The following is a 16169-nucleotide window of genomic DNA, read 5'->3' on the forward strand; positions in this document are numbered from 1 at the left end:
AAGAATGCAAACAAGAAATCACAGCAAGTTAGGGTCCACCTGTTCACATGTTTGCATATCGACGGACAATTGTTTGACACAAGCGTTTTACTCAGACTTTTATGAGTCAGCAATACTTTTTTACTACTACTATCACGTAGGCTTAATGTTAATGTTTCCAAAAAAAGTTAATGAGCATTGTTTCCAGAACTTACTAAACATTGGCCCATTGTTTGCTTTCCTTGGGGGTACGTGGAATTGTATTCTCGTTCAATAATAAAAATCTGGTTTTAGCCAATCGGGAGAAGGACAGTTTGTCTGTCAAACACATGCATGGCCGCACGCGCTGCCGATGCCCCGAGCACACCGCTGAAGGACTTAACCCCGCGGGACGTCTGACGTTTCCGGCGAGCTCGCGCACTTTAGCACAGAATTCAACTCCACAGGTTTGGAGACTCAGAGGAAAGCAAGTCCTTGAGGTCTGAACCATTTTGAAGCGGATTAGTCATACTCAACAACAACTTTTTGTTAAATGTTTCACTTATTTGTTTTAATTGTTACATATAGCTAAATTATTACCTCCTGTGAATTAGTATTTCAATGTGATGAAGTTCTAGGATTTTTATGTACTACGACCCATCATCCAGGTAAGAACGACTATATATTCAATTGCATCATTATATGCTTAAAATATATAAGATAAAAGTTTTATTTTTTTACGTGCGTTTTTTTTTTTTTTTATGATAGTAGGCTAATATCCAACTATTTTTTCAGGTGTTCAAGCATCTTCGCTTTCATTAATAAAACAAAGAAAGAACAATTAAAAACAAAATTAAAAAAGTAATAAAAAAGCAGCAAAAGAGGCCTTTAACCAAAGGCACAATCTCAGTCTACAAGTCTTCCGACCCCTCTGATCTGTTCGTGGTTCTATCAAAGCCTTTCGATTTCACCGATGGGTTTCGCCGACCTCTTGGAGCAGGTGGGCAGCACGGGGCGCTTCCAGGTTGTGCACACCCTCCTGCTGTGCCTCCCCGTGCTCATGATGGCGAGTCACAACCTGCTACAAAACTTCGTGGCCGGGGTGCCCCCCCACTTCTGCAGCGCGCACACGAACCTCTCCGCTTCCACGCGGATGAGCGCGGCAGAGAAGCTGCGCATAACAGTGCCAATTGATGCAAACGGATCTCCGGAGCAATGCCGGCGTTACGAGTCGCCACAGTGGCATCTGCTGGCCAACAACGGAAGCAGAGATCCCGAGGTGTGGGAAGACTCGGAACAGGCGGCCCTTCGGGGCTGCGACGACGGGTGGACTTACGATGAGAGGGAGAGAAGCTCCAGCATTATTTCAGAGGTATCTGTCCAACTTACTATCCGTCCGTCCGTCCACCTACGACCTACCCCTCTCTCTCCATATCTATTTAACTGTCTCTAAAATGCGATAATATGCTTTTGCACAATCAAAATACATAACTTGAAAACACGCGCGTATGATTGTGGGTTTCTTTGTGTATTTCTATGTTTCCAGTGGCATCTGGTGTGCAGCCTGCGCTCCCTTAAGTCAATGGGACAGACTGTGTACATGGGGGGCGTGCTCGTGGGAGCGGGGGTCTTCGGAGCACTGGCCGACCAGTAAGTTAATCATTTGGTTCATAATCCTTCTGGAACAGGCACAGCGATCGTCAAACACTCCACAAACTCAGTGGGGTATCACTGCAACAACATTGTTATGTCTGCTGTTCCAGCACACACATTTGATCAGACTACATGCATGACAACAAAACACCAAAAAGTCAAAAAAATACTTTTGTTTGCTCCCCATTCATAAGTTTTAGAGTTTTATCACACTATGATTTGTGATAGATGATCACAAATAAACAAACAATCTCTCTCTGTCCCTGCTCCTCCATGCTCCTCCTTGCTCCTCCCTGCTCCTCCCTGCTCCTCCCTGCTCCTCCCTGCTGTCCCTGCTCCTCCTGCTCCTCCCTGCTGTCCCTGCTCCTCCTGCTCCTCCATGCTCCTCCTGCTCCTCCCTGCTCCTCCTGCTCCTCCCTGCTCCTCCCTGCTCCTCCCTGCTCCTACCTGCTCCTCCTGCTCCTCCCTGCTCCTCCATGCTCCTCCCTGTTGTCTCTGCTTCTCCCTGCTCCTCCCTTCTCCTCCTGCTCCTCCTGCTCCTCCCTGCTCCTCCCTTCTCCTCCCTGCTCCTCCCTGCTCCTCCCTGCTCCTCCCTGCTCCTCCCTTCTCCTCCCTGCTCCTCCCTTCTCCTCCCTGCTCCTCCCTGCTCCTCCCTGCTGTGATGCTCCTGGAGCTTTGGGCGGCGGGTCCTACTGACCATGTGCTACCTGCTGATGGCCGTGAGCGGGACGTGTGCCGCCTTCTCCCCCTCCTTCTCCCTCTTCTGCCTCTTCCGCTTCATGTGTGGCATGGCTCTGTCGGGAGCCGGGCTCAACGGCTTCTCACTCAGTAAGTGAATTTCACCCAGAGAAGACACAGCACTACAAAAAGACTTCAGACATGGAGGATCACACCAGAAAGACACCTGCAGAAACACACTAGCGAAAGACATGACACTATTAATATGAATAAATACACAAGAGAAGCACAAGAACACTCAAAAACTCACATTACCAAAAAATGTGTGCAAGGCACCAATGCACTTTGTACGGCATGAGAAATTGAGAGTAAGGAATACAGGACATCAGTGCTAATTAAACTTTTAGCATTGTAACGAGTGGCCTTCACCGTCTTGTAATTAATAAATTATATGAATAATTTTTTTTTGTGAATCATCAAATTCCAAAGTGTTATCAGCCTCATTTAGTAGAAAGACTGAGGTTGCCCTCTAGAGGATTCAGTGGGCAAGTTCATGCCGAGAGGGGTGACCACATTTTAATGAATGTTATATAAACTAGAAAATTCATTTTGTGCAGAAAATCCGGTGAGTGCTGAAGTGAGGTTGAAAATATGTTTTAGTAAAGCCCCATAGTTTAAGACGTAAAGAAATTTGGAATGGCTTAAATCAAGATTTGAACAGAGCTCAACATTTCAAATGGAGTAAACAATGTAAACATGGACAGAATAAAAAAAAAAAAAATGGTTGGAAACAAATTAAGTGAAAAGTTAGTGATAAAGTTTGAATTCATTAGATAAAGATAAAATCGAATAGCTGAACGGTTCTGATGAAGTTTGAAGTGTGCGTGTGCGTATGGAGGTAAACCGGATATGTAGCAAGCACCTTCTCTCTAGCCATAGAAACGGGAGGCCCAACACAAAAATGCCCGATATATAACAATCATCATATTTCCAATCGATTAATAATTTAAGCGCCAGTGTAAGAATAAAAAACGTAACCGTTTAAGCTTGACCTTGTGTTTAGGGTGTCTAGGGTTGAATATTTACGTTGTTTAGGCTCCGCAACTTCCAAAATGGTTAGCTTTTGTGACAGCGTCATCAAGAGTGTCCGCACGCTCCAGCCTCAACGTAAAGGTATGGCCACACTGAACGCGTTACGCGCGTTAGAGGCGTTGAAAATCAGCATATTTGCATAGGGAACCATTGGTTTAGGCGCGTAGATGCGTTACACGCGCTAAAGCAGTGCGTTAGGCGCGTTATGGGGGGTTTACACCTACCCGATAGTGGGCCCCGATGGTGCCCGATGGCTTAATCAGCAGCTATCGTTATAACATCGGCAAATAGCGTGGTTGCATCGGGAAACACCGTTACTCTTCCCGGGAACATTGTTAGACAACGGGAAGAAACGGGAAGAAATGCTCAATGATCGGGCAACATCGGGCAACATCGGCAAAGAACGAACATGTTTGTTAATTTTGGGTCTATTGGGGTAGAATCGGGTACCAGTGTGACCCAATTGACCCGATCATACATTTTTAGCCCGATGTCACCCGAATCACCCCGACTTCCACATCGGTGGTCCATCGGCCATTAGCGGGATGGTGTAAACGGGGCATTATGCTACGGCCACACTGCACGCGTTACTCAGGTTAAAAAACGCACATAACGCGCCTAACTTGACGCTTGATCATTGTGTGTCACAAAAATGTTTCAACGCGCCTGTGGCTGCACTGGATTTAGGAGTCCGAGGTAGGAAACCCAAACGCCGCCGTGTTTGGGTGCATGATAGAGTTTAGATCGTGTTAGATTAAATAATCTTGGATATACTGTAAATAACAATAATCGGGTTAAATAACTTCACATGAGTGTGTCCGGTCTGTTTCCAGCATTCGTAGTGTTGATCAGCAGAGATATAGTCCGCCAAGACGTTGAGGTTGCTTAGCAACCAGAGACGCTGTCCATGCCAGTGAATGGAGCGTTCACTCTTCGTCATAACTATCAAACCAAACATCCTTCACATTCAACATTATGAAAGTAAAATGCACATTTCTCGCTAAAATTGTTTACATATACGCATTGAATGGCGTAACTATGTTACTATTTCCACCCAGAATAAAGAAAGATGTCGGCCGTATAAGTTAAGTTAAGTTAAGTCCTTTATTCATCCCTTTTTGGGGAGAAATTCTTTCTCTGCTTTTGACCCATCCGGGTAGCCGGTGAACACATACACACACAGAGGTCCACTCACATGGGGGCACACACATGGGGGCACACACATGGGGGCACACACATGGGGGCACACACATGGGGGCACACACATGGGGGCACACACATGGGGGCACACACATGGGGGCACACCGGCACTACCAGAGCAGTGGGCTGCCGTGGTGCAGCGCCCGGGGAGCAGATGGGGGTTTCAGATGCCTTGCTCAAGGGCTACTTAACCGTGGATTTTTTCAGGATTCGAACTGTCCACCCTCCAGTTACCAGTCCAACTCCTTCACCATTATGCCACGGATGCCCCATGTATGCTTCTGTGCAAGCGTCACTACTCTCTGCCAGTGACGTCGGGTCAAGCTCCACGCTGATTGGCTATCGTGGCTTAGCATCACGCGTTGGAGCGTTGAAAGTTGAATTTTTTGAACTCAGGGCGTTGGTGCGTTGGGGGCGTTACTGCGTTTATGTGCGTAATTACGTGCCTCTGCCGCGTCTAATGCCCCTAACGCGACGCTTCAACGCGTGAGTAACGCCCCGTGCCCACTACATGCGTCCGTTGCGTGATCCCCATTGACTTTAATGGGGACGGACGCGCAATGCATTGTGGATCCGTACGTTCCGTTGGAGCCTTCGGCTCAGTCAAGAAGTTGAAATATGTTCAACTTTTTCGGCAGCGACGGATCCGTCATCCAATCAGATCGCGTCTGCAAATTTAAGCACTGTGACGCGACTCGGGCTCTGACGATACTGGAAAGCGGGAAAGCGGGTCATCTTGCATCGCAACAAGCAGGAAGTAGCGGGAAGAACCCGGCGAAGCGATTAGATTGGCTGACGGATGCCTCTGCAAAGACTACTCCCCCATCAGTCAGCCACGCCTTCCCACATCAGTCAACGGACGCATGTAGTGGGCACGGGGCGTAACGCGGTTGGTGTGGCCGTACCTTAACGCGCCGCTTTAACGCGTGTAACGCGTCTACGCGCCTACACCAATGGTTCCCATGGCAAAAATGCAGATTTTCAACACCAACGCGCGTGCAGTGGGGCCGTACCTTTACGCCCCGTGCCCACTACATGCGTCCGTTGACTGATTTGGGAAGGCGTGGCTGACTGATGGGGGAGTAGTCTTTGCAGATGCATCCGTCAGCCAATCAAATCGCTTCGCCGGGTTCTTCCCGCTACTTCCTGCTTGTTGCGATGCAAGATGACCCGCTTTCCATGCAGTATCGTCAGAGGCCGAGTCGCGTCACAGTGCTTAAATTTGCATACGCGATTGTTACGTCCCCCGCTAGGGGAAGGGGTGGCAAAATAAAACCAGATGTCTTTGGTTAACTGGAAGTTGTTTATTTGTTTATTTAGCCCAGAGCATGGGATAAGTTCCCGTGTAGCAATTAACAAGAACCTCGATCAACCAACAAATAACCATTCGAAGACCCAATATGGCAAGCTTCATATCCAAGGCCAGCTGCCGTGGATGTTGAGCTCGCCCATGCTTTATCCTCCCGGATCCTCGGCCCTCCGATGCAGCAGCCAATCACGTCCGGGGACAGGCACATCAAAATTAACATAATGGTCAACAAATCACACGCGGGGAAAAACACATGATCATTAGCATGAGCATCGACAAACTGAGGATTTTACCCATGAGGGCGGGGTGTCAATCAGCAACCGTACAGCGATCTGATTGGATGACGGATCCGTCGCTGCCAAAAAGTTGAAAATTTTTCATGTAGTTTACATGCGTCCGTTGCGTGATCCCCATTGACTTTAATGGGGACGGACGCGCAATGCATTGTGGATCCGTACGTTCCGTTGGAGCCTTCGGCTCAGTCAAGAAGTTGAAATATGTTCAACTTTTTCGGCAGCGACGGATCCGTCATCCAATCAGATCGCGTCTGCAAATTTAAGCACTGTGACGCGACTCGGGCTCTGACGATACTGGAAAGCGGGAAAGCGGGTCATCTTGCATCGCAACAAGCAGGAAGTAGCGGGAAGAACCCGGCGAAGCGATTTGATTGGCTGACGGATGCATCTGCAAAGACTACTCCCCCATCAGTCAGCCACGCCTTCCCACATCAGTCAACGGACGCATGTAGTGGGCACGGGGCGTTAGACGCGTTTTACGCACCAAAATAACGCCCCCAACGCACCAACGCGCAGAGTTCAAATTTTTTTTCTTTTGACGCGCCAACGCGTGACGCTAAGCCGCAATAGCCAATCAGCGTTGAGCTTGACCCAATGTCGATGTCACTGGCAGAGAGACGGAGGACGCACAGAAGCAGAAAGAACATGGACAACCAAGTCATCGTTTCAGTGTGTGCCTAAACGATGAGGAGGCGGTGAAACTCACCCAGCTGTGAGCGTCTACGGAGGATGTCATGCACTAGAGTTTAGATTCTCTGCCCAAGCCGAGTTCAGTGTGGCCGCACCATAACTCAATGAGACCAACTGAAAAAATACAAAGCGGGTATGAAATTAAACTGTTAAACTGTGATTCTGAAAAAATAATATATTATATTGAAATTCTAATGATACGTGCGTTGATTTGTTAAGCGTTTGACCGAAAGTTAACGGCTAAAAATTAGTTAGTTAGTTGTAAGTAGTTGAAGTGTGTCAGGGACTTCAATGGTAAGAAAGTATAAAAAAGTAAGAGGAATATTTAAAAAAAGTAAAATATAAATAAAATGTCAATGGAATCGGCGATTCCAAGCTAATCGGAAAATTGGTATGGACTCTGGTGAATAATTGTGAAAGGAGTAGGGTCCCAAAGTTACGAGAGAATGAGAAAGAAAGAATAAAGCCTAAGAAGAACAATAGTGTTGAGTGTTGAGTGCTGCATGCAGTTGAGTGCTGCATGCAGCACTCACCTGATTAAAAAGAGGGAAGAGGGAAGGATACTCTCTGCAAGGTCTCAAGGTAGAGGTCTCAAGGTCTCCCCAAGTAGAGGGACAGCCAGCTCGTCAGGAGTCAGGGTGAGGCGTCTTGCTCAGGGTCGCCTCGACACTCTAGGAGGAGCCAGGGATCGAACTAGGAACCTTCCTGTTACCAGTCAACCCGCTCCACCTCCTGAGCTACTGCCGCCCCTCTACCTTCTGTCTCTCTAGTCGTGGAATGGATTCCGACTCGCGTGCGGACGGTGGTTGGCACGGGGACAGGCTACTTCTACACCATGGGCCAGCTGCTCCTGGCGTTGGTGGCCTACTTCATCAGGGACTGGCGCTGGCTGACCTTTGCTGTGTCCTTGCCCTTCTATGTGGCCTTCCTGTACTCCTGGTGAGAGCTCATGGGTGATGGGCGTCCACAGAGGGCAAATGAATAACGAGAACGCAAGCTAATTATAGCCACACAGCAGACACGTCATGCACTCACTCCTTTCATTAAGGAGCAGATGGGGGTCGGGTCCCTTGCTCAAGGTAGGCTGCAGACATTGGGAGACAAACCCAGTGCCTTTCAGCTGGGAGGCGATCATACTAAACCAGTGGTTCTCAATTATTTTCGGTCAGCCCCCCCCTAGGAGCCAGAATTTTTTCGCTCCTCCCCTGAATTCAAATATTATTGAAAACCTGCTAATATTTATTTATTTATCTGTACAAAACCACTGAAGTCCCTCTGTCATTACTTTCTAAGATCAAAATGAAGGTAAAACTTCTGACCCTTGGTATTATGTTTATTGTTTAAAGTCAAATAAAATAAGTAACTTAAACTAAACTAAACTAACAAAAAAAAAAGACACTTGGCCCCCCCTGCCGCTCGCGCCCCCCCCCTGACACCTCACCTCACCTCATACTTCAGCAACTCATTACAACAAACCAATCATAATCTTGTTTGCGTCCTACAGGTGGCTCCTTGAATCTTCACGATGGCTGGCGCTGAAAAATAAGCCGGAGCAGGCCGTCAAAAACCTAAGAGCAGTGGCGCGCTACAATGGTCGCCGAGCCGATGGAAAGAAGATTGACGTGGAGGTAAAAGAGAGGCGGAGCTTGTGATAGTCAGATCCAGCGGCTATTGGCTCAGGCCATGTCCACATTGAGCCAGGAAAATGTATTTAGTGTCAAAGTTTATAGGGATCATTGTCATGGAGTCCTAGGTTCAGGGGGTCATTTATGAATTCATAGGCTCATGGGTTCTAACAGTAATGAAATCTGGGGCTAAATGCCCTTAATGTAAATGTAAAATCACGGGGTAATAATAATAATAATAATAATACATTTAATTTAGAGGCGCCTTTCAAGACACCCAAGGTCACCTTACAGAGCATATAGTCATCATAAATCGTTTTTAAAAAAACCATAATGGGGTTGTGGGGTCACATGAGGGGATTAGCTAAGCTCAGGAGGAAGTGCGTGTTGCCTTGTTAAGGCTGCTAGTTCGATCCAGGGCTCCTTCTGGGTGTGTCGAGGTGTCCCTGGGCAAGAGACCTAACCCTTACTGCTCCCAACAAGCTGGCTGTCGCCTTACATGGTTGACTCAACGGTCGGTATCTGAATGTGTGTATGTGTGTATGATTTGTTGTAAGTCGCTTTGGATAAAAGCGCCTGCTAAATACCCTTAATTTAAGAGTTCATGGCGTCATTGGGTGATAGTATTATGAAGTCATGGGGTTATGGGGAGTCATGGGTTAATAGGGTCATGAAGTCACATGGTCAATAGGAATTAAGAGGTAGTGGTGTAACATGAGGGCAAGGGGGTTGCAATGGGGGGTAGTCATGATTGGTCCGTGTGGGTCATCAGGTGGTGCAGTCGTCCATGAAGAAGGAGATGTCCGGGTGCAAGAGCTCCTACACCAGCCTGGACCTGTTCCGCACCCCCACCATGAGGAAGATGACAGTGTGCCTAAGCGCCGTCTGGTAGGCCTGCCTTAGTCCTTTTGTCTAACCCCCGGCAGAACCAATCGGATACAAGCTGCGGTATTTCTCCACCAATGGTGTGAGAGTGTACCTGTAGATCACGGTCAACAAATCCAAAGGGATTCAAATTGTATTTAATAGTTTTTTCACACGACTTTCTATGTAAATAGAAAATATAGTATCAGTCAAAGTCAAGTACCATCAAGTTGTATCGCTGCATCACAGAGGTTTTAGTCTCAAAGGGCTTCACAGGCTATTTGTAAAAGACACCCATAACTCCCCCAAAGTACTCTCAGAGCAAGGGAAAAATACCCCAAAACCCAGGGCGCATAGACATTGACACGTTTACGTTGCTAGCGTTTCTAGGCCACTCGTTTGGCAGTAAAGACACCCTAATAATTAGACTGCATACTATATTACCACCATGATAGAGTGCAGGGCTGGCTATAAATGTTGTCATGAATGTCGATAATATGTATGTCCTTGAAGAGTTAAAGAATGTGATGGTGTTATGGAACAGAACGTGGGGACCCAAGTGCTTAGGTAAGTTGAGTTAGGTAAATTTAATTGGCTTAAGTTAATTAAGGTAAGTTGAGTTAGGTAAATTGAGTTGGCTTAAGTAAAGTAAGGTAAACTGAGTTCGGTAAAGTTAAATTAGGCAAGTTGAGTTAGATAAAGTTAAATTAGGTAAGTTGAGGAAGTTAAAGTTAAGTACGTGAAGTTGAGTTGGGTAAGTTAGGCAAGTTGAGCTAGGTTAGTTAAGTTAGTCCAAGGTGCTCCATGCACTACCTTGGACAAATCTTCATGTCTTCACCAAAACCACATCTTGATCTGTATCTTTCACAAAACCTCTGCTTGCGGGACAGGTTCGCCACTAGCTTTGCCTACTACGGCCTATCCATGGACCTCCAGAAGTTTGGTGTGGACATCTACCTGATTCAGGTGATATTCGGTGCTGTGGACTTCCCCGCCAAGGTGATCATCAACATCACAATGAGCTACTGCGGTCGCCGGCTCTCGCAGTGTGGGGGCATTGTCCTGGCTGGCATCACCATTCTGTCCAACCTGTTTGTGCCTTACGGTATGTAACCATAGCAACCTATAGACCCAACCTATTGGTGCCATATGATAAGTTACCATAGCAACTTATGCCTCTCTTACACCGACAGTACCAGCTCAACTCACCAGGACTAAGCGTGGCACGACTTGGTTTGGTCCCAGGCACGTCGTGTTTCCAACTAGAATAAAGTACCTCTTCAACGTGGGCGGGTCGTCATAGCACGCATGGGCGACACTGCAGTGACGTATTATCTATGCGACAAACAAACAGGGCTACACCAAGGAGCATCTCCATCTCTGTCACGGTCCCAGGTGTGTTATGCGCGCTGATCCTGCCGTGTTCAATAATAAATCACTATTGTTACTCAATAACTATTGTTAGTGTTACAACTGAACACTGATGCTAGTATTTAAAGGTGTCGGGTGTCCAGTGCCTTCACTCTCTGGCCAATCAGTGGCCAGCAGCCTGTTTACGTCACACAAAAGTATCAGATCAGCTCGCTTGGAACCTCGACGGGGGTGAGCCTAAAAAAGTACAAGATACCAGGTACCTCATTTTGGTGATCAAAATGCATAAAAAGGCGGGCTAAGTCAAGGCGAGTTGAGCTAGTACTGTCGGTGGAAAAGGGCCATTAGAGAACCAACCTGTTGGTGCCTTACGGTACCGTAAATATTAACCTATATACCAAACCTGTTGATGCCATTGGTCTATTAACGTAGAGACTTTTAGACCCAACTTCTTGATGCCTTACTAGCAACCTATAGACCAAACATGTTGGTACCATATGGTAACTTACCGTAATAACCTAAACACCCAACCTGTTGGTGCCTTACTGTACCTTAAAGTGTAATTTCGGCTATAATTGAACCCAGGGTCTTTGTTTTGGCATGTATACCCATCAAATAAGCCCTCCAGATCACAATGTTTGGCTTCCATGTTATTGGTTAGGGGCACCGTGAACGCTTCCAAAACTGCATTTTTTAACCACAAATATTACTCAAAATAGCACCAAACCGCTGCAGTAGCATGATTAGGATCCCTTCCCTACACATAAAACGAAGCATCAACAACTTAGTTAGAGTTTATTAAAAAAGTCAGTTTTTTTTCTAAGTCTGTGACTTACCGGTAGGTCCATGTTTCCAGGAAGTCCACACAAGTTGATTACCTGCTACCATAAATAATATTTAGGGACGCAATTTTTTAATTTTTTTTTAAGTATCAAGTATAGTCAAGTATATACTGCGTTTGCGGTGCCCCTGACCATAACATGGAAGCCCAACATTGCGCCGGACAAACTCTATAATCGGTTTTCAATGAAAAAAAGTGTCTGGAGGGCTTATTTGATGGGTATACATACAGGCAAAGACAAAGACCCTGGGTTCAATTTTTGCAAGAATTACTTTAAATGCATTTTCTAGTTTTGGTTGTTATAAAAAATGATGTGACAAAAGTGCAATATTAATTGCTGTTATTAATATTGTTATTAGATAAACAGATGCTGCGAACATGTCTAGCCGTGATTGGAAAGGGCTGTCTGGCCGCGTCCTTCAACTGCTGCTTCCTGTGGTCAGGGGAGCTGTACCCCACTATCCTACGGTAACAATTCTGGTTGCTATGAGGCTGGTTTGACGTTAAGAAGTTAATGGTTGTATATTTATTGACATTCATGGTTTGGTTTAATTTCTCTCTCTCTCCCTCTCCCTCCCCCTCCCCCTCCCCCCTCTCGCTCTCACTCTCTCTCTTCAGACAGTCAGGTCTGGGCTGGGTCAGCATGATGGCACGGCTGGGAGCCATGGCGGCTCCGTTGGTGCTCCTGCTAGGGGAGTATGTCACCTGGCTCCCAGGCTTCGTCTTCGGCCTAGTTCCTCTCCTGAGTGGCATTGCAGCCTTGTTACTGCCCGAGACCCTGAACACCCCACTGCCAGACACCATACAGGATGTAGAGGATAGGTAAGGACTGCCTCCTGTTATCTGTGTGATCTCTGACTTTTCTATTGAAAAGCCTGTAAAAGGTTATTTCGCTTTAACTTCAAGACTTTCCAAAGTAAACGTCAAGCTCTTCTTTGGGGATAAAAAGACTGCAACATAGGTTTTCTGTTCTAATATGCACGTAACCCCTAATAATTAAATGTTTTTTGAATACAGGGGGACTGGAAGAGTCTCCAAGACTGAGAAAAAAGAAGCAATATTCTTACAAGACAACGCAGACCATCTGCTGAAGCAAACATCTTGATCGTCATGGTATACGTTGCCCTCTGCTTTGTAGCCGTGGTCACTGGCGCCATCTCTGGGGGGGGGGGGGGGGGGGGGGCGCAAGGTTTCTTGTACCCCCAAAGATAAGGCTGGAGGTGCAAAAAAACCTTCAATATTGAAATGAAGTGAACCGGCATGTTTTCTTTTTCTGTCCCTTTAAATAAAGCAAACACGTGGAACGTTGTGCTGCGGGATAGAACGCTGTGCTGCGCGATAGAACGCTGTGCTGCGCTACGATAGAACGCTGTGCTGCACTGCGATAGAACGCTGTACTGCACTGCGATAGCACCCCATCACCTCCCTCCCCATCGCTCTCCCAAACCAATCATTTTAAGCAACGCTGACAACAATCTAGACATACCAATGGTTGACAGGTCGACCCCACAAATTATTTTATTTTTTGGCCACCCACTTACGTGTGCCTAGACTATCGCTGCGTCAAGCTCTATGAAAACGACGCTCAGTAAGTCTGAAAGCAGCGACGAATGAGCAGCCTAGTAGGCTAATGTTTAATGCCCCATAAATGTTTTGCATTTCTAAATTTGTGACTGAAATGTAATCAAGCTAGGCCTACTCCAATTTAGTCCGGCATTTTTATGGAGAATAAGTGCACGCGCCACTACTCGTAACACACTTATAATGCATTTGTCAATTGATGCAACGGTTAAATCATACATCATCACAACCAAAATTTGGAATAAATCAAATAAATTACAGTTTAATAATACGTAAATAATTTCTGAACTACTGTTCTGAACCTCACATTTCCAAAAGCAGGATTTTGGACAAGTGATATAGCCTACTCTTCGACGAACACATTTGAACTACATATTTATGTTGACCTGAAGTTGGCGCCACTGGCCATAGCTAATGCTAGCAAGCAAACATCAGCATAACAGCCTTGAACAGATTGTGACTTGACGTTGGCAATGCTATCTTTGTGTATTTTGGGGTTAATTTTAAGAAAACATAGTGATTCTAACCTTAATTAGGCTACATCAAGGTTATAGGACAGCCCTTTCAGAATACGTACGAGGAAAGTTAATTGATGTCATTAAACGTGAACAAATTTAACCAACCAAACAATTTCTTCAACTACAGGTTTAAGCTACGTTAATTTAATGGGTACCAAGCGTACCAAATAATGTATTGGTGGAGCAAGCCATAGTAATGATCTTTGATGGGACGCAATCATTAGAAAGCTCTGTTGATCGGACACACCCAGCCCAACATCGGAGAGTAGACACAACCGAGTACCTGAGACCGTAATCTGGGTACCATATGCGTGCCTCAAAATGCAGTTGGGTGAGATCGTCGCTACAGGAACTGATGTTTTTTTTTAAGTTAATTTAACTGTTATCAAAATTCTACGTCATATTGATAACCCCATTGATTTTCTTTTAAGGCTCTGGAAGAATATCAAATGTGCCTTACCTTCAAAGGAGACATTTACCAGTACCAGTGTACCAGTACCAGTGCAAGCCTATGGTCATAAGCCCGATTCAAACGCTTTTCTATTCTGCCATCTGCTGTAGTATATATAGTACTGCATCACACAAGACCTTGTTTGCTTGCTTTAAAAGGTGCAAAGAAGCTGCGGCTTTTTTTAAACATTTTTTTTAACGGTTTTATTTAAAATATTTAATAATTACATGTATCTCGTAGAAGAAAGAAGATTGAAACAAACCCAAGAATAATACCATCGTAAATAATTTTAATAGTATTATTGTGTAGCTCTTTCACATATCAACTATCATATTTCTTAAATGCACACAGCTGTTTTGTTATTTACACATAAAATTATATATAAATAAATATAAATAAAGATTTTTTTCCATATGAACGGATGGTTTCATTTTATTTCACATTCTATGAGAATCTCGCATTTGTTCATGCGTTCCCAGCGGTCAGGGTTAGGGCGAGGGGGAGGAGGGACTGGGAGATGGGAACATAAAATGAGGCTACTGGGGTTGGAGTCCCAGTGTTGGGGTGCAAAGTGAAGCAAATGTCCCATCTAAATCTAGTGGAACATGTTTTCATCTCGATGCAGGGTTGAGATGCGGAACGCCAACAAAACTTCGAAAGTTCGTGTCGATTTGAGAATTCACGCATGCGCAACATTACAGCCATTCTGATTGGCTGAATCCACTGCACTTTGTTAAAGTGACAGGATATCTATTTTAACCTTATTTATTTATTTTTATAGTGTCTTCCATCTCACTTTGTAAATGTTTCCCCGATCACGACCTCATTAGTTTACCAGTTTAATGTATAGGCCTAGTTGTCATCCAAGTGTAGCCTATATGAGCAGTGACAAAATATTAAACTTCCTTCTCTCGTTTTATTCTCTAGATATCAAACCAAATCCTTTAAATGTGATGGTAATCATATTTTGAATGATTTGGTTAACTTTTTTGGTATGATTATTGTTTTCTATGATTTGTAAGATCGTGAATGGCTACAGGTGTTATATGCCCCTGAATAGTGGGAGAAATAATCACGAGAGTGATATGTTATCTTTAGTTTTATATCTTTATAAAACATACCATTTTACAAATACGGAAACGTGTAGTTTTGCACAGAGTACAAAGTAAACCCTTTACATACAGCATACACTGTAGTTAACTCTAATTTCTGCAAGCACAAAGTAACTTAACTTCAGCAACTTTCAAAATCATTACAAAAACTCACAAACAGTGCATGAACCACATTATAGAAATCCAGACATAAAATGTACAAGGAACATTTACAAATATGCATGTGACTTCACAGTTTATATAAAATGGCGGCTGAATTTGGCACGACTACTAGTTGTTCTGTTACTGAGTGGGATTTCGCTCAAACACACACATCCCTTAAATACTCAACATGTTTTCAACTTATGACAGTCAAGCTTATTATCAAAAACATTACTGAAAAGGGGGAGAAATAATGACGAGAGGGAAATGGTCTTATCTCAACGGTAACTTTAGTTGTGGACGGAGACAAAGTATGTGGGCGGAGACAAAAGCAATTGATCTCTGGCTCCCAGATTAAAACACGGTGCCGATTACAGATGCACAATTACCCAAGAATAAAGTTAACAATAACCATTAACCAAAGACCACCAGCATCCTAACCATTTTTAAACATGTGATCGATTTTTAATTTAGTTTTTTTAAAAACCGTTTTACACAATTGTATGTTATACAATTACTGTTACTCATAATAATCTTAGACTTTCTTGCAGAACATGGATTTATTATGCTTATTTATTATCAGGCAATTACTGCCTTATCTTTAAACTTGTTACATCCACAAGTCAAGAGGCCCACAGTACCCCAGCAACTTCACAGTCACAACAAGTGTTTTGATTTAACAAGTTTGTGTGTGTGTGTGTGTGTGTGTATTAATAACATAACAGCCGATTTGATAAAGTAATAAACTATAAATATTCAAGTGATATGATGGAAGTTGTCTTAGACCCT

At 44.7% G+C, this 16169-nt stretch overlaps 1 protein-coding gene across 1 annotated transcript; it reads left to right on the forward strand.

Moving 5' to 3' along the window:
* The first annotated feature begins 27 nt into the window (after nucleotides 1-27).
* Nucleotides 28-12733, forward strand: LOC130386393 (solute carrier family 22 member 6-like). Its single transcript, XM_056595296.1, has 11 exons — nucleotides 28-626; nucleotides 754-1330; nucleotides 1505-1608; nucleotides 2285-2439; nucleotides 7647-7815; nucleotides 8381-8504; nucleotides 9274-9389; nucleotides 10256-10470; nucleotides 11937-12045; nucleotides 12196-12399; nucleotides 12595-12733. The coding sequence occupies exons 2-11, from the start codon at nucleotides 932-934 to the stop codon at nucleotides 12680-12682; spliced, it is 1683 nt and encodes a 560-aa protein (XP_056451271.1). The 5' UTR covers nucleotides 28-626; nucleotides 754-931; the 3' UTR covers nucleotides 12683-12733.
* Nucleotides 12734-16169: the final 3436 nt, after the last annotated feature.

Source organism: Gadus chalcogrammus, chromosome 7, assembly GCF_026213295.1.
Source record: "Gadus chalcogrammus isolate NIFS_2021 chromosome 7, NIFS_Gcha_1.0, whole genome shotgun sequence".
Taxonomy (NCBI): Eukaryota; Metazoa; Chordata; class Actinopteri; order Gadiformes; family Gadidae; genus Gadus; species Gadus chalcogrammus.